At 56.1% G+C, this 20,393-nt stretch overlaps 2 protein-coding genes across 7 annotated transcripts in view; one reads left to right on the forward strand and one right to left on the reverse strand.

Annotated features, from left to right (window-relative positions):
* Positions 1 to 17,470, forward strand: part of DDX11 (DEAD/H-box helicase 11) — a 51,763-nt gene extending 34,293 nt beyond the window's left edge. For all 3 annotated transcript variants that reach the window (XR_003519768.2, XR_003519770.2, XR_004820280.1), the window contains 3 exons: positions 6,123 to 7,000; positions 14,352 to 16,096; positions 17,113 to 17,470. The gene's annotated coding sequence lies outside the window, so the exon portion shown is untranslated. The remainder of the gene's footprint in view (positions 1 to 6,122; positions 7,001 to 14,351; positions 16,097 to 17,112) is intronic.
* On the reverse strand, positions 2 to 17,161 carry WASHC1 (WASH complex subunit 1). Of its 4 annotated transcripts, none has more exons than XM_027592806.1 (12): positions 16,579 to 17,161; positions 13,176 to 13,329; positions 4,075 to 4,186; positions 3,733 to 3,879; positions 3,430 to 3,566; positions 3,042 to 3,177; positions 2,612 to 2,813; positions 2,354 to 2,521; positions 1,449 to 1,607; positions 1,005 to 1,181; positions 514 to 582; positions 2 to 355 (listed from the first exon to the last, which is right to left on the reverse strand). In XM_027592806.1, exons 1-12 carry the CDS (start codon positions 17,030 to 17,032, stop codon positions 216 to 218), a joined length of 2,055 nt encoding a protein of 684 aa, XP_027448607.1. In that variant the 5' UTR covers positions 17,033 to 17,161; the 3' UTR covers positions 2 to 215. The 4 variants fall into 4 exon arrangements, with proteins under 4 accessions (XP_027448607.1, XP_027448610.1, XP_027448608.1 ...); XM_027592809.1 differs by lacking the exon at positions 16,579 to 17,161 and adding an exon at positions 14,177 to 14,369; XM_027592808.1 differs by having other exon boundaries at positions 214 to 355; positions 1,046 to 1,181; positions 16,579 to 17,117.
* Positions 17,471 to 20,393: the final 2,923 nt, after the last annotated feature.

The following is a 20,393-nucleotide window of genomic DNA, read 5'->3' on the forward strand; positions in this document are numbered from 1 at the left end:
ATTGATTCATGTATTTATTTTAGTCTGTGGCTGGAGGAGAGCACAAGGGCTCCCCGCTCCCAGCCATTTGGCCTCAGAAGCTGGCCACCGCGCTCCTTGAAGAAGGCACAGGCCTGGGACGGTCCTCCACGGGCAGCAGAGGCCGAGAGACCCCCCAGGCCAGGCAGCTCGCCCCGGCCGTGTGCACGCTGCGGGGGGAAGGGGGGGCTGAGCCCCTAGGACTCCCAGTCCTCATCGTCCTCCTCTCCAGGTGGCTGCTGTGGCGGGGGCAGGGGCGGGATGGAGTCTGACATTCGGGCGAAGGCTCCTCCCGGCCCCTCGCTGGCCCCTGGCGCAGGTCCTTTCCCAGAGATACCTGGGGGGGGGGGGTGGAGGGGGAGGGGGGTTAGTTTGGGATACCAGTTCACCCAGCCGCTAGAGACTTAAAAACAGGAAGGAAAAAGCAGAAGGTGCAGGATACAAAATACCCTGAGGCTCCCAGCCCAGGGAAGGCAGCCAGGCTCTGCTTCCTACCTTTACGCCTCATGACCAGCTTGTTAAAGAGATCCGACATCAGGTCTCCACCTTGGCTTGTGGCTCTCACTGTGGCAGGAAAAAGTCACGGGTCAGATGAGGGGACCAAGGACAAAATCTGCCCCTGGAGTGACCTCCTCAGGGTTTGGTTGTATTTCTCCTCTTTTTGCTCACTAGCCACACCTGCCAGCCCGCTCCCCCCCCCCCCCCCCCCCCCGCCCCGGCATCACAGCCAGCTCTTGGAGCTGCCGGCCGTCAGTGGGGCCAGCACTGGGGCACTATTAAACTGGCTGTGAGACAAAGTGGGGAGGTAGGAGGGGCCCCGTTGTATGGACCAGGAAACCAGCCCAGAGAGGATGGGCAGTTTGCCTGAGGTCACAGCGCAAAGCTCAGAAACCTAGCTGGAACTCAACTTCGGGACTCCAGGGCACTGTGGCTTTGGGCCCAGGTGTTCTGTTCGTGCTGCATTTAGGATGCACAGCACGCCTAACCTGCAGCCTCGAGAGGCTTGGAGAAGCAGGACTGAGCTAACCCTTCAGGTCCGCAGTCTCTATAGCAGCTCAGGTCCCCACCCATGTCCTGGGACAGCTCCTGGCAGAGTCTAAGAAGATGCTCTGTTATAGTTTGAGCTGGGTTGAAGGTCTGTCTCCTGGGTGAGGCTCTGTCTCCTATTAGTTTAGAGAGGAAGGTTCTAAGCAGGCTACAAAACCAGGAAGGAACCCCTAGCCCAAACAGGAAGGGTGGGAATGTTAGGGATGGCCGCCCAGGGCTTCCTGCAGACAGCCTGGGGAAAGCATGGGGCAGGTGGGCTGGGTGCTGCCCCTCTGACCTTTGGGGTGGGCAGAGAGCACCCTGTTGGGAGTCTGGTGGAGGCTACAGGAGAAGGTGGCCCTTTCTTTAGAGCCCCCCTACCGGAGTTGGCTGACGATCCTCACCTTGCTCCTGCTCCTTCTGCTTCTTCTTCTCCAGCTTGCGTTCTTTGACGCTGCGGAGCTTGGCCTTGCCGATGCCCCCAGCCTGGCGGATGGACTCCAGCAGAGTGGCCCGGCCACTGGAGGGGTCCACCACTTCCTTGGGAGCTCCCTGGACTGTAGCTGGATGTGAGGGCAGGGTGTGAGGAAGAGGGCTGCTCAGGCAGGCCACGCTGCGGGACAGCCTTGCCCAGCCTGAGGTTCTGGGGGTCCAGAGGCTTCCCCTCAAGCCTGGCTGTGAGAACGGGCTCTTCCTCTTGAAAAAGGAAGCCAGTGGGTGAAGCCGAGCCCTGGGAGACCGTCTGCAGCCTGGATGCTGCCTGCATCTGCCTGAGCTCAGCAAGTCTTATGTCTAGGCACCCCAGGTCCCTCTCCAACGCCACCTGGGCCACCCCAGAGGTGGATCGTGGGAATCTACTGCTGTGCAGACGGTGTCTGAACTTGACACATGAGCCAACATGGGGTTTTTGTGCCGTCTCTGGGTGCTGGAGATAGACCAGGAGATGTCCTGCTTAAACTGAAATCCTGCAATTTAAGGATATGGATATTTTGTTGCTGAAGCTTTCTACTGTTTTCAGTAGCCGCCCTTTTCCCACTGGTGTAAGTGGGAACGGGGGACCACAGCTCCACCTGTCCACGTCCAGGCTCCCTCTGCCCTGGAGATGAGAATTCTGGGGGGGCTACAGACAGTTTGAAAGCCACTATTTCATGAACCCAGTGGAACAAGATTTTGAAATTAGAACTATTCTAGAATTCATGGTCACATAAACCTACAGGAAAGCCTTCAGGGATCCAGAAATTACAGGCACCCTCAAAGAGCACACGCCCCCTCACTCTGACCCCTCCGTGAACCCTGGTGCTGCTCTTACCTAAAGGAGACACCCCACCACTGCTGTCGTCCTCCCTGGCACCTTGGCCCGGGGAGGCCATGGGCTGGGGTGGCGGTGGGGGAGCGCTGACCAGCACAGCCGGAGCTGGGGGAGGGGGAGGCGGCGGCGGCGGCGGGGGGGGTGCTGTTAGCACCCCATCTTCTGGGTCTGAAACAGAAGTGTGGGAAAGTGTGAGGTGCCTAGGAAAGCGAGTGGCCAAGTAAGGGAGTTCTTGCCCAACTCCTATGCTCAGCTCACCCGGCCTGAAAGTCTCGGCCACCTCTGTGTGGAAGGCGGGCAGCTCTGGAATGGTGCCAGGGGCGGAGGGGGCAATGCCGGGGCCCAGGTCAGCACTGTACATGAGGTCATCGGCGATGCCTGGCAGGTCAGGCAGGTAGGATGGCACGTCAATCTCAGGAACTTGGCCCAGGTCGGGCACATAGAAGTAGTTCTCTGGAACCTGCAGGATTAGGTGGGGGGCACGAGTGGGGGCTGAAGGGGGCTTGGGCCCTGCGGTTTGACCTTGGGGCAGTCAGCAGGACCTCGTGCATACCCATGTACAGCAGGGTGGGAGTAAGGGCTCAACGGACCCCTCACTTAGAGGACGCTGGCAGGGCCCCGCTCCTTGTCCGCTACAGCCGCCCCCCCCCCCCCCCCCCCCGCCCCAACAGGCATCATCCGGCTCTACCTGTTGCTCCAGCTGCTCCCTCTTGCTGATGGACAAAGGGGCATCGAACAGCTTCTCCTCTGTCTCCGCCCCCAGCATCACGTGGGTCTTTGTTACAGCACCAGCCAGGGGGTCCAGGAAGACATACTTTTTGTACCTACAGAGGTGGGGTGGATGTCGGGCAGTCCATCTGCTCAAAGCCCATGGTCCTGACCCAGCTTTCCTACTTCACTGGGGCCACAGTTAGTCTGTACTGTGGACTCCGAGGCCTTACAAGGTCAATCAAGCTGCTCGGCTCCGGGTTGCCCAGGCTGCAGACCTCTGCACCGGAGTCTGAGGCCCCCCAGGCCCCCACAAAGCCAGGCCAGGCCACCCAGCCGCCCTCCCAGGGCCCTGCCGTGTGCCGTACAGGTTCTCAGTAGTGTTGAACAACAGCAAGGAGCTGACGGAGCTGATGTTGCTGGGAAGGCCCCCGAGGCCCTCCTCGGCCTCGTCCTCAGGCTCTGGCTTGGTGTTCACACACACGGGGAAGTATTTCAGCTTCTCCTGGCAGGGGCAGGGGTGGTAACACATGGATGGTGGGCTTCAGGGCCAGGCCAAAGTGACCACCCATCCCAGTCCAAATCCTCTTAGGGAAAAGAACCCTCAGTTCCTCCCCGACACCCAGGGCCGCCTCTGGTCACTCCCCGTTAAGTGTGTGAGCCCATGAGACCTGTAGGGCCCACTCGTCCAGGGGGCGGTGCTTGCTCTGGATCCTGTGGCGGGGGCGTCTCTGCAGGCCAGGGTCCTGGGCACCCGTGAAGATGGAGCCATACTCCTGTAGGCGCTCTGGCGCTGGGTACTTGGCACTGGAGAACACCTGTGGATACAGGGAGTCCGAGGTGCTCCAGAGAGTCTAGGGTTGGGGGAGGTGGTCTGAGCAGAAGGAAAGCTTGAGGTGTGGCTGGGCAAGGCAGGCAGGGACCTGGGCAACGTCAGGAGCATGGGGAGGTGATAGGGATGGGATTTCTGGGACTGCCTGCCAGCCACGGGGACTCAGGGCCACATGGTCTACCTTGATTGCCTTCTTGCTGCCCTTGATCTTCTCAATCTTGGCCTGGGCCAAGGAGACCCTCTCTCCAATGGCCTGTAGCTGCTTCCGGCTGAGCTCTACTCGCTGAGAGATCCTGCCATGGGAAAAAAAAACCCAAAAACCCAGGGGCTGAGGGCTGCTCCCCAAGCCCCTGCAGTCTCCTGCACCCCTGCTTCTATCTGCAAACTTGCAAAGCCAAGGGCTTCGGTAAGGGCCCTTAAAATACAGTGTTACCTGCTTGTCATGGCTGACCTTGAACTGACCTCTGCAGGATGTCTAACCTGAAGGGTCTGGAAATGAGCTCTACCAAGTTCTTGGAGCTCTGGGTAGGAATGGGCAATCACCCTGGCCCCAAGGTGGTACCCGGACGTGCCATCTGTCGGGGACAGGGCCCCTGCTTCCAGGATTTTACAGCCTCAAGCAGGGGCAAGCAGAGAGAAAATCGTCATGACTCCTGTACCTACTCGCCTACTTCCAGATGAGGAGACTGGAGCTCCCAAGGAGGAGGGCTGGGCAAAGCTGGGTCTAAATCAAGTCCCAGACCCAATCACAGGGAACTGCCCTGACACATAATAAATGGCTCACGTGCAAATCCAAAGTTCTCACCATGGTTCTGGTGGCTGTGGTCAGAGTGCTTGCTCGGAGGTTCGGCAGGCCCCAGGGACACACAGTGTCCTGCTCTTCCCCAAACGTGCCAAATGTATTACTGTGGGGCCTCTGCCTCAAACGGAGTGCCGTCCCTGCAGACAGCCACGGGGCTGGCTGCGTCACCGAGCACGCTCCTCACTGAAGCCTTCCCGCCCACCGACTCTAAACATGCACCTGTCACTTTCCAACCCCCTTCCACACAGAGCCACTTGACATGCATCTATTGCCTATCTGTGCTCCGAGGGGGTGAGGGTTCGGCTTTGTTCCCTACTGTTCTCCCAGCGCCGGCACCTGGAGAGGCTCCCTGAATGGCTAACACCCACGTGCCCTAAACGTAAATGCACAGGAGCCTCACGCTGTCCCACATTACTGAGCAACGGCAAGGGTCTTCTCGCTGCAGAGTTGACTGGCTAAACAGGTGCCAGGGCATCCTCCTCCCGATCGCTCCCCCACCTGCAAGAACACTAGCCCCTGCCCATGGCCACCACGCTTCACATTCAGAGAGGGCGCACGTCGGCACTCACCTGGCAGGAGGGAGCACGCAACTGAGAAAGAGGCAGAGCCGCAATCTCAAGTTTACGGGGAAAAGGCAGAGGCTGCAGTGGATGGCAGAGGGGCCCCACGGTCTCTGGGGTCAGAGACGATGCACCCAGGGAACGCCAGGATTTCCTTAAAGGTTGAACGGCCAAGGCTCTGGACCAATCTTCCTAAATCAAACCCCACCAACTCTAGAGGATTCTGGTCCCCCAGAGAACCTGCCAGATCAGCCAATTTCACAACCCAGCGGTCTCAGTTCCCTGCAGTCTCCCTGCTTACTCCTGGCTCCTTATGTGCAGGGGGCTCAGTGAGGTGGGGGGCTGGGGTACAAGCAGGGACCCAAAGCAGCTTAGTCTTCCCTGGCAGACTGGGCTGCATGGGCGGCAAAGGAGAGAGAGAACAGAGGGCAGAGTTCCCTTCCAGTGAGAGAACATAGAACCAGACTTGCATGAGCTCCATCTCTTCTGGCAGGAAGAAAGGTCTGCATGCACTGAGAAAGGGTACTCACGCGCAAGCTACCTCCTCCAGCTCCCAGCCCGACCACATTCTGCCCCCGGGGTGTGGAAGCCACCTCAGTGGTTATATGACAACTTGGCGTGAAGTCAACATGGAGAGTGGGAGGGACAGCAGAACTAGAGAGGGACAGAAGCTATTCTGTTCCGTTCTTCCATCAAGGAGAGCAGGGCTGCTCTCTCTAAGTTGCAAACATAAAGCTTAACCATCAACTCCGGCAAAGTTCCAGAATGGATGATTAAGTCGAGGGTCTGTAAGCACTTCGAAGAGAAAGAGGCAGATCCCAGGGGCCAGCATTGTTCTAAAATCACAGGATTTCTTTTTTTTGACAGGGTTATTAGGCTGGTGTATCGGCGGAAAACCTTAAACACAGTGCATCTTGAGTCAGCAAAGATCCTGACGGCTTCTCACAAAATCCTTGGACAAGATGGAGCTATGGGGGTTGGAGGAGAGCACATTTAGGAAAAATCAGAGCCAGATGAGCAACAGCACCCAAAGGGCACCGCTGAAGAACGGACTGATTTCAGCCTTGCACAAAGGTCTCTGGCAAGGCCCCATTCAGCCCACGAAACCCTGGGTTAGTAAACTGGAGATATCGAACGGAGGAGGGCCAAAACGGTCTGCGTGGGGAATCAAGACTCATAATCTTGAGAGGCCGGAAGGATGGACTGCAATCAACAAGATGAAGTTGACAAGCGATGAAGTCCAGCACTTAGGTGTAAAAAGTCCAGTGCACAAACACACAAGATGGAGGGCTAGCAAGGCCTGAGGTTTTGGTTAACCAGAGCTCAGTGAGAGCTAAGAGTGTGTTAAGCAGCTTGAGAAGGAAATGGGATTTGGGGGCACGCAGCTCCCTGTCCCTCCTCCCTTCTTTCAGTAAACAGGGGACATCCACTCTCTTGGGGGCACTAGAGAGAAAACAGACCCCAGACTGTTGAGCTAATCTGTGCTGGGCACCAACCTCTCCACGGCTACATCCCCTTTAAACTGGATCCACATTTTAAGAGGACTCTGAATTCCTTCTAGACTAACTATAAGGTCTGTCTTCATTGCTGTGTCTCTAGCACCTGGGACTGTGCCTGACATGTAACAAATACTGGCTGAATGTAAAGTGACAAGTTCAAGAATGTCCAAAGGAGGGTGATGAGGATGGTGAGGAGGGAGCCACTCATGTCCTACAAAGACGACTGAAGGGTGTTCTGGCTACAGGGTAGGTGACTTAGACAACATGGTAATTCCCTCCATATGTCAAAACCATCACAAGTGCTGGCGGGTGGAAAAGCGATTGCTACTTATTCTGTCGCCCCAGCAGGCTGCAGGAGGACCAGTGGGTGGAGTTACAAGGAAGTAGATCTTGGTTCTGCACAAGGAGAACTTTCTAGTAAACTTTCTTTCTAGGAGAGCTTTGCAAATCAGATTCCAGCAGGATGAGCACCTGTCAGGAATGCTCCAAGGGAGGCTGCTGTGGTGGGCAGGGGAAAGAAGACAGGATTTCCAGGGTTATCCAAGAGCCTACCAGCCCAGTGATGGCCTGCTTGTTGACAAAGCCCCCAGTCAGTCTAGTCTCTCACAGTTGGGAGCCGCGGTGCTGAGAGCGCAGAGCATGGGTGAAAGGGCCCTCACGACAGGCAGTGGCAGTGCCAAAGGCGGCATTAGGAAGGCCCGGCAGGCCACACGCGGCTGGGACGGAGTGCCACGACCGATCAGCAGTGTCCTCCACGCAGGCGGGGGAGCAGTAGCAAGGGGGCGATCTGTTTGCCACTCCTCATCTCCACCCCCTGGCTTGGTGGTCTGCTTCAAGGCAGGTCAGTTTCCAAGCTTACCACTGAAGCCAAGTCCCCAAAACACATTTGTCCAGACCCCAGGGCCGCCTCTGTGGGCGTCAGGAATGGAACTGGCTCAGTCAGTCTGCTCAGAGCCTGGGACGGAGATGAATCAGGGAGCACACATCCCCCAGGGAGATAAGTGACTAGTGTGCCCCACAAACCTGGCTTTAACATCTACTTAGCAGCAGTGTGACCCTGAGCAAGTCACTCAACTGGCCTATGCCTCGGGCCTCTTCAGCTGCGAAACAGGGACGGGGACTTCTATACCATGGAATTACTGTAAAGCTTAAAATGAGCAACCGTGTGCCCAGTGTTCCCATACTAGCGGATGGGTCCTCAGTGCTATTACTACCCACAAGGTTGGGGGGATGAGGGGCTCCAGGCGCTCAGAGGAAAGCAAGAAGAGGCGGTGCTCAGCAGACATGGGGGAGGACGGTCCAGGCCGAGGAGGCAGGCGCTTCACAGGGAACACCGTGGAGGCGGAGGGCAGGGCTACCGGAAGCGGCTCCTGCGGGGGGGGGGGGGGGAGGCCCACCCCCAAGCCCCACAGGGACCACTGCTTGGGCTCCGGGGGCCCCACCTCCCATGCTGACCCTCCCACTCCCTCACAGCCACAGCCCCGCAGCAATCAGCACCCCTGCAGGCCTTCCCACCTGCCCACAGGGGCTGCTGGGGAGGAGGGAGCACCAGCCTCTCCTTGGCCTGGCGGAGCCTGAACCTGCGCCGGCCTTACCTCCTCCGCTCCCGCTGCTGAGGACTGCTGTGCTAATTACGCAGGCAGCTGACTGAGCGCTTCCTAACCTTGGGAGTCACCAGGTGCCAGTCGGCGGCGGAGGGGAGGCAGGGGGGAGAGGCTGGGAAAGGGGGGAGGGAGAGAAACGAGGAAAAGAAGGGAGGAAGGAGGGGTTGGAAAGACCAAGGAGAGGAAGGGGAAAAGCTTGGCAGAGAAAAGGAATCCTCCCCCAGGCGGTAGCTTCCCTGCCACACGAGGGATGACGGGGAAGGCAAGTGATGGCACCCCAACTTCCACACACGGAAGCCGTCCGGCTCCTCCTCCCTCCGCCCCTGCAGCCCCCTCTGCCTCGGCATCTAAGTCACGTGAAGCAGGTGATGTCTCTGGACGGCTACTGTGGGGCCTCTCCCAGGTGAGGGAAGGGCAGATCGCCGGGCAGGGAGAGGCGCGGCTCCAGGAGAGCCTGAGAGGCACTTGTCATTCTCTTCAGGCTCCCGGAGGCTCCGGCTGCGGCAGAGCAGGAGGAAGGCGGCCAGCTTGGAATGCTAATTTCCCATGAGCTCCCCTACCTGCGGAACTGGGCAGAGGCGCCCCTGGGCTGAGGGGCCTGGGCCTGAAAGGGGGAAGCGGGGGGGGGGGGGGGGGGGGGGGGGGGAGGAGACAGATACCCACCTGTCCCTTCTGTACAAGAAGTTTTCAAGCCGGTGGAATAAGTTTGAGGGGGAAGATTCCAAGCCGGGGTCACGCCGCCCCCCCCCCACAAAAGCCCATGAAAAATGAAAAGCCCCCGGGGTGTGTGGACTGCTGCAGGATGGGGGGAGGTGTGGTGGTGGGAGAAGCAGGGAATAAGGCTGGGCCTAGGCCAGCACCACCCTCACCAGCCCCGCCCCCTCCCTTTCCTTCATCCTGTTCCCAATCTGTCACCATGTCCTGTCATTATTCCCTCTGAAATGTCTCTTATCCAGCCCTCCCTGCCTGCAGCCCCCCTGGACTGCAGCCTCACCCCTTCCATGCCTTGACTGCAGCAACAGTTCTCAGTGCGTCCCTGGAAGCCCCTGCCTCCCCTCCTGGCCACTCTGTGATGGCTGCCGGCTCAGCCTTCCCTCAGCCCTTCTGTCACACCCTTCCCTGATGCAGAGCCTCCCGCGGCTCCCTGCAAGGCCCGAATCAAGGGCAAAGCCCTGTCCTGTTAAGGGGAAGCCCTCACGGGCCCTAAGTTACTTACCCTAACTGCTCACTCGCCCCACCATCCGTCCCCCTCCCTCTGCCCTGGCACATTCCCGCAGCACTGAGGAGCACAGAAAGAAGCCAGGGGCCAGCTCCCAAGGGCGCACACTCAGAGGGGGAAGCAAGGCCCGCGGACACACAGAAAGTTGACTCTTCACACCCTGTTCTGCAGTGCAGGAGCTGAATGTCTGGGGCAAGCAGCAACGTCTGCACTCCCAGTACAAAACGCCCCCCCCCCCCCCCCCCCGTTCAGGCCAGCCTCCCCTGGGGAGCCTGGGATACACCATGCTCCCCATTCAGGCCCCTGAGCCTTTGGGGGTCTTTCTAGACCCCACCAGAGGCTCTGCACACCCACATTCCTACCCCTGCCTAACCATGACCTATCCCTCCTATGGCCTGGTTCATGCCCCTCTCCTTCAGGAGGCCTCCCTTGACCATGTGTGGTAGGCAGGCAGGTTTCCTCTCTAGCATCCACTTCCTCCTTACTCAAGTAAGGGCCCTCCTTTCCTTTGGGGAACCCACTGCTCCCACAGGCTCAGTCCCTGCACTTCAGGTGGGGCTAAAGCCAGGGCTCAGGAGTAATGCACGTTAGGGGGTCTAAGCCCATCAGTGTGTCATGCCCTCTGCCCCTGCAACGGGCTCTGGGATAGACACAAGAACCCAGCCAGGCCAATGGGCCTTCTGAGGAGATGCCGACACGGAGGGTGTCCCTCTTTTCTACTGGACCTGAATGTGAGTGCAGGAGCTCCGGCCCTGCTGGAGAGCAAGGCCTTTCTGGGAATGGGGCCGATGGAGAAGCAACAAGCTGGATGGAATGAAAGAAAAATCAGGTACTGACGACATCGGTTAAGCCCTGCAACTCTAAATCCTGCTCTACTGACTGCTTACTGTTTGCCTAAACTGGTTTGGGGAGTTCCGATTCCTACTTATTGTCTCTTTTCTGGATCCCTAGAAGCCGACACAGTTCATGCTACACACTGAAGAATCCATCTAGACTTAGTGTTTTCCCCATTCTAGACTATAAGATCCTTGAGGACAGGAACCAAGTTGCACACATCGTCGGGACCCCTCAGGGTCCAGCACGTTTGGCACATGGTGGGAGGTCAATGGAGTGACCAGGCACTGGGCTCCTGAGAGGCACCCTAAGCCCCCTGGACCATGCCTAGCCGCTCGGAGGGCCCCCCCGTCGCTCACCGCTTTCTCCCAAGAGATAAGACTTCCTGCCCTCTTTTCATTCCATCTCTGGGCACAGGGACATGACACTGTCTACAGATGCCAAATACCAGGAAGGGAAAGGAAAGTATGCTAAAACTCCAGTGCTCCCTTAGAGAAAGGCAAGCATACAATCACAGTCCTGGTGAGAAAACGGATTGTTTTTTGCCTCCATTTCAGTCACTGGGCATGGGGTGTCTATCATCTGGGACTGATGGCTCTTAAAGGCCTGTGTCCTCTTGCTAATGTGCTCCTTGGGCATATTTAGCACAAATATAAGCACGGAAAGGGCACATAACACTCTAACACTCTCCGTACTACTGATAGCACGTTCATGGGGGGGCCACGACCGGCAGCAGAGGATCGGGGCTGACAGCAGCAGGTGAAAAGCGGGAATGTTTCCTGAATGCCTACTAGCTGCCAGGTGCTTTAATTCCTTCCCAAGTTTCAATTTACTTAATCTTCAGCACAATCCTATGAGGAAGGTAGCATCATTAACACCATTTGATAGATGGGAACACTGAGGCTTAGCGAGATTAAGTAACCTGCTCAAGTTCACAGGGCGAGCCAGTGGGGAAGCCAGACTGGAGGCCCCGCAGGCTGCTCCGCGCCAACCCCCTTCACCACTCCGGGGCACGGCCCCCTGCTGACATCTATAGTCTGGATAGGCTTGGGCAGGGAGGGGAGTCAGTGGGCGCGTCAGAGGCTGAAGAGTAAGAGGGTCTGGTGTTTATACCACGTCTAACGGAACACAGTGAACCCATTTTCTGCTCCCATGGGGGAAGGCTTCTGGGAGGAGGCCGGCTTCCCGGTGGTGAAGGGGAGGTTGCACGGTGAAGTAGCTGGGGTTTCCTGGTCTGGGGAGGGTGAGGGGGTCACTTGGACCACGGGAGGGACCTCAATCAGACAATGACTTCCCACGGCGGGGGATAAAAGGGCCCTGTGAGAAGGCATGGGGTGGGCCCCAGGAAGGAGATCTGAGCCCCATCTCAGGCTTCTTAACAGCCAGAGAAAGACAAAGACCTGTACGTAGGACAAAACCTGGGACCTTTGGAAGGAAACGGCAAACACCATTAACTCACGTTAAATAACCACCGAGTGAAAATCATTATGGCCCAAGGGTTGTGCCAGATAAGCACTGGCAACTCTCCCACTCAAAACCGTCATCACCCCTCAGGCCCTGCCTAGCTCACCGGCTTCGTGACCCCCTCAGCTCCTCACTCCTTGCTCCGGCCACACTGGCTTCCATTCAGGTCCTTTCCACCTCAGGGCTTTAGCTCATGCCCTTCTTTCTTCCTGGAATAGTCTTCTTCTCAATCTACCCCCTCACAATAACTCCGACTCACCCTTCAATTTCCCCATACATGTTTTCCTCACATACGCCTTCCCCGATACCCGCCCTCCCAGACCAAATCAGGCCTCCTGTTACCAAGTCCTGTAACATCTTCTCTCCCCTTCACAGACAGTGGTAATTCCAGAGTCTGGAGCCACAGTACCTGGGTGTGGGCCCTGGCTCTGCCACTTGGGCAAATCTCTTAGCCGTGCCTCAGTTTCCTTATCTACAGAATGGAGAAAACAGCATCTCCTCATAAAGTTGTTCTGAGGGTTAAATGAGTTAATACACTCAGATCCACGGTAGCACGTGGTTCATGCTACACGACTATCAGTTCTTACAAAACTATCATAAATAGGTCTTAATCACAATTGTGATTAAAGAACTAATCATGCCTGTGGTTAATCGGAGTCCGTGTCTCCTGCCAGAGTACAGGCTTCCCCCACTCTCCACAGCAGAGTGTTCCCGAGAAACCTCCCGTAAGCTAGAATGACGTGAAGTGAAGAAGCAATGATCAGTTCATGAAAGTGAGAATCCGCTTCGGATTTCTTCCAGTTAGTGAACCCAGGTACAAATGTCTGGTCTTTCATCAAAGAAAGTGGCAGAACGTGATCTTTCTGATTGTGGGGGAAACCTGTATACTCTCCAGTTAGGAGAGGGACACGGCCTTACTCCTTGCTGTAACTAAAGACAGCAGCATGATGCCTTGCACACAAGTGTTGAATAAATATTCAGGATACGAGTGATATGCAGGAATGAGTGAGGACATAGGCAACCCCCCCCCCCCCGCACCCCCGTGGGAGAAGGTCAGGAATTGGGAGAGGAGCACTACCTCTGGGGCCTGTGGATCCACAGGGAACCGGGCGGACTAAGTGGGACAGTAAGCAGTGAGCTCCTACAAGCACTTACGAGAAAGAGCTTCTAAGATGGGCTCCTACCTTGGGCCCCCTGGGCACAGGGAAGCCAGCCGAATCACCAAGATCAGCAAAAGGGCCGCAGGATGCACGCTGACTGCCCAGCCCCTAATCAGGTGCGGGTGGGTGGCAGCACCCACCTGCTAAAGATGTCTCCAGAGACCTTCTGTAGGTACTGCAGGGCATCCGCCACCTGCTGGATGGCCTCCTCCCGCCGTAGGTCTGGCTGGATGAGGGGCACTGCATAAGTCTGCCCCGCCAACGAGTGCTGGGTCCTCGTGGGAGTCATGGTGCCTGTGGGTGGGAACCAGAGCATGAGGGGCCAGGTGCCGGGAGAAGAGAGCCCTGCCCCCCACCCCAACTGTCTGCCACAGGCCCGCCCTGGGGCAGGCGGGGAGTGGAGGACAGAGCAGTGGCTGGGAGGCCAGGAGCTCCCAGGGGCTGGTACTCTGTTGATGCTCGTGGAGTAAATGAGGGAGGGAAAGTGGTAGCAACAACAGAGACTGAAGCGAAGCGGTCAGAGAAAGTGCTTGCTGCTCTCCTACGTACCCTTTCCATACGTGATCTCATTTCAACCTCCCAAGCCTGGTTGAACAAGAAAGAAACCCTGGCTGCAGAGTTAAAAAGAGGCTGGAAGCAGAGAGATGGATTTGGGGGGCGGGGGGGGGAGGGAAATGCCTGTGTCAACTGCCAAATGATACCCAGGTCTAGAAAAGCACAGGAAATGCGGGCTCCTGGGTTCTTCTCACTTTGACCCCAAGGAACTCAGGACCTATTCCTGAGACAGGAGAGGTAGTGGCTGGTGACCCGGCATATGCCAGTGTCTGGGCTCTGCTCTCCCAGGCTATGGCTAAGGGGGGCCAGGAGGAAGGAGGGGCATGTGGGGGTGGGGGACAAGAAGGAAAAACACTCCTTCCAATTGCAAGATGAGGGCAGAGTCTATTTATACTGGGTTTAATTAACTCCGCTCCCTGGTGCCACTAAAGCAGCAATCACGCTGCAGACGGCACTGATTTGATTGGCAAGAGATGTACCAGGCAGAATATTAAGGCACCGGGCCCCTATAAATAGGCCTAATCACAGCCCCTCAGTAGAAGACGGTGAGGAAGACATTAATCAGACCTGGCACTGCGCTACATACCTGTTCTCTTCGGCACCATGTTGGGGCCCCTGAGTGCAACAGAGGTGGAGGTGGGGCAGGGTAAGTGCGGCAGGGAGGGCTGAGGAGGCTTCACGTGGGCTTAAAGAGCAGTGTGACTCTGGGTAAGTCCCTGCCTTTTCTGCATCTCTGATTCTTCCCATTTCCCATTCTGCAGACTGAGAATGACACCGCTAAGATGTGGTTATTCCCAACGCAGCACACCATCTTCTCCACGCCGGAACTTACTCCTTTGCTCCCTCTGCTGGCTTCCCCAGCCCTTCCTTCTACCCCCGCCTGTTCCCTCCTACCCGGCCTACACCGGGACTCCTCAAGATCTGAAATGACCAGTCTGCTCTTCCACTTCTTCTCGGGCAGTGACATCCTCAGCTTCCCAGACCCGAAGCTGCCTAGAATCCTCATGAGGGCCGGGGAGTTACTCACCTCCCCACTTCTCTTCCCTCCTATCAAATGGCCAAAGTGGGGCCAGCTGACACCTAACTCAGGAACCCAACCCTCTGAGACCACCGCACTCCTTTCAAGAAGCCCCCCCATTTATATTCATATTGATGCAAATTTGCTGGCCTCTCTAACTTAATTCTGCACCTCGGTTTTCCCATCTGTAAGCTCAGGAGAGGATAAAAGGTAGAAGATACTCTCCGTGCACACCTTGAGATGCATTCCTTGTAAGTTACCCCAACTGTTTGTGTATGTGCACAGAAGGGGGTCGTACAGGAACAAATCTCAACAAGGAAGTAGCAGGTCCATTCAAGAATTAAGAGACTGAGTACAGCTGGTTAATGGCTTACTCCTTCTTTTAAAAAAATTTTTTTAAAAGATTTTATTTATTTGACAGAGGAAGACACAGCGAGAGAGGGAACACAAGCAGGGCGAGTGGGAGAGGGAGAAGCAGGCTCCCCGCTGAGCAGGGAGCCTGATGCGGGGCTCGATCCCAGGACCCTGGGATCATGACCTGAGCCGAAGGAGACGCTTGACGACTGAGCCACCCAGGCGCCCCCGGTTTACTCCTTCTGTCTCCAAACATCTACGGATCAACTATTAGACGCCAGCCAGGATCACAACAAAGATGAATAGGACACTATGCTCTACGTAGAAATGGCCTCAAAAACAACACGACAGGATAAGTGCTCTAATTCAGCCACAGTACAGTGCTAGGGAAGAAGCACCGAGGAAGGAGTGATCCACCCCTCCAGAGGTTAAGGGAGTCAGCACAAGGCTCTCAGCAGACACGGCATCTCCCTACGAGGCCTGGGGAGAGCATGCCAGGTAGAAGGGCTTGAACAAAGGTGTGTAGGGAACGGCAAGTGGTCTTGAGTGATAAGGGTATAACTATCCTTGGGCCATTAGCAGGAAAAAATAAAGCAGCCAAACCGTGATAAACACTGCGAACCGCCTTAAGAAGTTTGCTCTGAAGCCCTTAGGCCCGATCTGTCCAGTATGGTAGCCTGTAGCTGCATGTAGCCTGCCCGAGTGGAGGTGCAGTGTTAAGTGCAAAATGTACACCCTCATTTCAAAGACTTAGTAGGGAAAAAAATGTAGAATATCCCGTTAAAATTTTTATATGGATTACAGGCTGAAATGACCATATTTTAGATACACAGGGTTAAAGAAAATCTATTACTAAATCTATTTCACCTGTTTCTTTTTACTTGTAAATGTGGGGCTCACATCATATTTCTATTTGATGCCACCACCTTACAGAATCTAGTAAAAACCATGGACCTATCCAGAAAATGAACAGACACCATACCCGCCCGCCAGGGCTGTTTATAATCTCGGAAGTGCATGGAATCCTTCCGGCAAACCATCCCTGGCCACCCAGCTCCCAGGGTCCTCAGCCCAGGTTAACGGCAACGGCGTGGGCAGTCAGGAAGCAAGCGCGGTGAAAGCCGTGAGCGAGAGGTCAACCAAGAGGGGCCGGGGAGGGAAGGGGTCCGAGGATTCAGTGGAGCCCGCTCGCGGGGCCCAGAGACGGTGCAAAGGCACGTGAGGGTCACGGGACCCGGCGGGCCGCGAAAGGAAGGGAGGGCTGGAGCCCGGGGCCCCGAGTCCCGCGGGCCGGCAAGGGTCCTCCCGGCGCCCCGGCCTCGGCCTCACGCCGCGGGGCGGAACGGCTCCCGGGGCGGGGCCCGCCAGACTGGGGGCAGAGGCCCGGCGCCGCTTCCGGACGGGCGGCGCGCTGGGCGGCGGGGTGGGATGGAAGCCCGGGCGCAGGCCTGTGCGGACGGCCGCCGCCGCTGGGCCTCCCGCGGAGGCAAGGACGCGGCGGCTCCCGGGCCTCGCCGTCCGGCTCCCATCGCCAGGCCCGGCCTCCCGGAGCCCCTCCCTCCCCGTCCCCGCACCGCCCCGGGGGCCCCGCGCCCTCCCCGCCGCCCGCTCCTCACCTGCGCGCCGCCCGCAAGCCCGCCGCCAGCCGCTCCGGCCGCCGAGCTTCCGCTGCGCCCGCTCCGCCGGGTCCTGGCGCCGCCGCTCCGCCTCTCCGGGAGCTCGGCCGGCTGGCGGAGCTCTGGGCGGCCAGTGGCGGGCCCCGGCGCGGAACCGCCCCCCGCCGCACCCCTCGCGCGTATTGCGGGCTACCCGGCCGCCGCGAGCCCTCGCCTTTTCCCGCGCCCCGTCTCCTCGCCGCTTTCCGCTCGGGCCCGGCCCCGGGCTGCCCGCCCCCTCCGCCCGTCCGCCCCTCAGCGCCGCCCCGGCTCCCGACCCCGGCCGGGTCCCGGAACCGCCCGCCCTCCGCCCGCGCGCGCCCTGCTGCCGGGGCTTGGCCTCTGGGGCAGACGGCCGGCCGGCCGGCCGGAGGGTGGAGTGGCGGGCGTGCGGCGGGTGGGGTGATGGTTTCATGCGTACAGACTTTCTGTTTCTCTCTGCGGTTTCTCTGACCGCATTGGACTCAGGCTCCTCTGAATCCTCTGCCCAAACAGGCTTCGACCTGCATCGCCAGGCTGTAGCGAGAACCCTGCGAAGTCGCTCTAGCGGAATCCCCTAGTCTCTACGTCAGATCACCCTCCATTTTTTCTGACCACGTGCCTCATCCCCCACGATCCCCCCGCTGCTAGCCCTTCGCCCTGGCGGCCCTCAGCAAGAATCCTGTTGGTCAGCTGAGCAAAGAATTACCTACCCTCCTAGTGATTTTCCATCCACCGCCCCCACCCCCGCCCCAGCCTGCTCCTTGGCTATAAATCCCCACTCGTCCATGCCGTGTTTGCAAGTGACCCTGCTTCTGTACCGAGGTCTCTCCCTCTGTTGCGAAGTCCTGAATAAAATCTCTTTCTACTGCTACTGTGCAGCTCTGGTTTCCTTTGACACGTCAGTTTGGGATGATGAGAAAGTTCTGGAGATTGGTAGTGGTGATGGTTGTACAGCAATAATGTGCTTAATGCCACTGAACCCATACACTTAAAAATAGTTAAGATGGTCCATTTATGTTATGCGCGGGTTACAACAATAAGAAATAAAGCCAGGTGGTATTTTTAAAAGACTAAACAAAAATTTAAATATATAAAGGAAGCATCAGTCCAGAGATCCTGCAGCAGCCCCTCCTGAAATCCATTTCTTTGTCTCAAAGTTCTTGGCCCCTGTCTTTTAGGGTTGCCAGATAAAAATACAGAACACCAAGTTAATTTGAATTTGAGATAAAAAAATGAATATAGATACAGATATCTATGTAGATATAAATATCCCAAACTAGGCAAGAGACACACTTGCACTTAAAAATTATCATTTACTTGAAATTCAAAATTAAGTAGATGTTTGATATTTTTGTTTGCTAAATCTTGCAAACTTACTCTCTTCTTAAAACTCTCTGAATTTCGTCCTCTTTCCCTGCTGCCCACCCCCATCCTAGAGTTAGGTTAAATTGTCTTTTTTGACAAGCACATTCCAATGTCTTGCTGGCTTGCAGCATATGGTCCCTACTGATGATGAGGAAGAGACGGGTTTCCACCTGTATTGTAGACTGAGTGTTTTTGTCCCCACCCCCTCAATTTAATATGTGGAAGCACTAACCTCCAGTTTGATGGTATTTGGAGATGAGATCTTTCAGAGGTAGTTAAGGTTCAGGGAGGCTAGGAGAGTGGGGTCCTCATGGTGAGATTAGAGCCCTTACAAGAAAAGACACCTGAGAGCTGGCTCTCTCGAGCTCTGTCTAGCTCTCTCCACCAGGTAAGGACACAGCAAAGATGGCCATATGCAAGCCAGCAAGAGAGTTCTCACCAGGAACCAAATCTGCTGGCACCTTGATTTTGGATTTCCAGCCTCCAGAACAGTGAGAAATAAATGTATGCTGTTTAAGCCACTCAGCCTATGGTATTTTGTTTTTGACGAATATAGCCTGCAAACACATTTTCTCCTCACTCCACCTGAGAGATGACTGAGCAGGTTCTTAAAGGTATTTTAAGGTTCTCAAAACACATCAAAGAAGGGGAAGAGTGCCATTCCAAAAGGAAAGCATGCAGGCTTGGGGCTCTGTCACTAGTTCTTTGTGCAACTCTGGGCAAGTCATCTAATGGGGGTTGCCCCATTTATAAATCGGGCTGGAGAGTGCTTGCCCTGCCTCCTTTTGAGAGCTGCAGAGAAAGGATATCAAAGAGCTTTGTGATCTGTAAAGATTATTCGTACACGAAAGGAAATTTGTATGTGCTCCAGGATGTTTGTTTATACACGCATGCACGCACGCACCCCACTGCCGCCACATACCAAAACTAGCTGTGTCTTCTCACAAAAGTGCTGCTAGAGTGCAGCCCAGTTCACCCAGACCACCCAGTTCACCCTCAGTTTACCCTCCACTTCATAGAAGTTCTTTACCTAATCTACTGAGGCTCATCCCACACCTAATTTTAAATATTTCCCAGGAGCTGGATGGCAAAGACATTTAACCTCAGCCACTCAAGCTGCAGGGGGAATAGACCTCGGTCAGAGCGAAGAAAAGCTAAATGTCATCCTCCTGTGTGAACGCTGGAGGCCTCGCCTGCCCTTGCTGGCCTGTTGTGCGACTCCATCTTGTGAGATACCCAGGGACAGGGAAACCATAGGGACAGCACGCCGACTGGTGGTTGGCAGGAGCTGGGGGAGGGGAGGATGGGAAGTGGCTGCTGATGGGTGCAAGGTTTTATTTTGGGGTGATGGGAAGGTTTGGGAGTTACATAGAAGGGGTGATTGCATACCATTGTGGAGGTATAAATGCCACTGAATTCTTCACTTTAAAATGGCCCATTTTAGGGGCGCCTGGGTGGCTCAGTCGGTTAAGCGTCTGCCTTCGGCTCAGGTCATGATCCCAGCGTCCTGGGATCGAGTCCCGCCTCGGGCTCCCTGCTCTTTGGAAGCCTGCTTCTCCCTCTACCTCTCTCTCTCTCTCTCATGAATAAATAAAAATCTTTAAAAAAAATAAATAAAATTGCCCCTTTTATATGACTTTCGCCTCACGTAAAAAGAAACGAAATGCTGTGTAAGTTGTAGTGGTTCTCCTAACGCACTCCCGCACTTCTCGGATGGAGGGCCCCGCCTGCGTCTTATGCTTTGGTAGCCTCCTCGGTGTGGGGAATGTACTGGATGTGGGATGGAATCTGAGAATTCGAGAGCTTGAAATTACCTCAGAGGTCATAGAGCCGATGCTCAGCTGATGGAGGAGAGAGGGGGCAAGAAGGTCACAGCTGCAGGCCTTCTGTGTGTGTCAGAACGAGGCTGAGGAAGACACAACAGCATCCCTCGTCCCCATTCCCTCAGCACACAGTGCTTGCCCTATGCCTTCAAACAGGTCAGGGAAATCGACTCTTAAGCAGATGATTCCAGAGTGTGACCGTGTTTCCATCCAAGCAGTGAGGGGAGTGTAGGGGGCTCAGGAGCTCAGAGCTTTCAGTTAAGATTGCTTTCAGTTGTGCTAAATAGACACCTTGCTCCAGGGTTTAAGAGTTAGGAGTTTCTAATTCCACATTATAGGAGAACCAGATGGAGGGAGCACAGGGCTGGTACGATGGCTTCATGGTTCCCTGAGGAACCTGGAATCTTCTTTCTACTCTGCCTTAGGGCATGGCTGTCTTCTTTACGGTTGTAAAATGTATGCTCCATTCCCGGGCATTGCATCTGAGTTCTAGGTGGGAAGGCCGGGAGCGTAAAGGAAAAAGGTAAAGGGCAGATATGAGCCCAATCTAGTCCCTTTTTAAAAAAGCTCCCCTAAAGGGGCACTTGGGTGGCTCAGTTGGTTAAG

This window comes from Zalophus californianus, chromosome 9 (genome assembly GCF_009762305.2).
Source record: "Zalophus californianus isolate mZalCal1 chromosome 9, mZalCal1.pri.v2, whole genome shotgun sequence".
In the NCBI taxonomy this organism is placed as follows: Eukaryota; Metazoa; Chordata; class Mammalia; order Carnivora; family Otariidae; genus Zalophus; species Zalophus californianus.

Coding starts and splice junctions, on each gene's coding strand:
- WASHC1 (XM_027592806.1), bottom strand. CDS start 17,032: ATGAAACCATCACCCCACCCGCCGCACGCCCGCCACTCCACCCTCCGG. Junction 4,187..13,175: donor TCTGGAGACATCTTTAGCAG/GTGGGTGCTGCC, acceptor TTCCCATGGCAG/GATCTCTCAGCGAGTAGAGC. Junction 3,567..3,732: donor TGGACGAGTGGGCCCTACAG/GTCTCATGGGCT, acceptor TGCCCCTGCCAG/GAGAAGCTGAAATACTTCCC.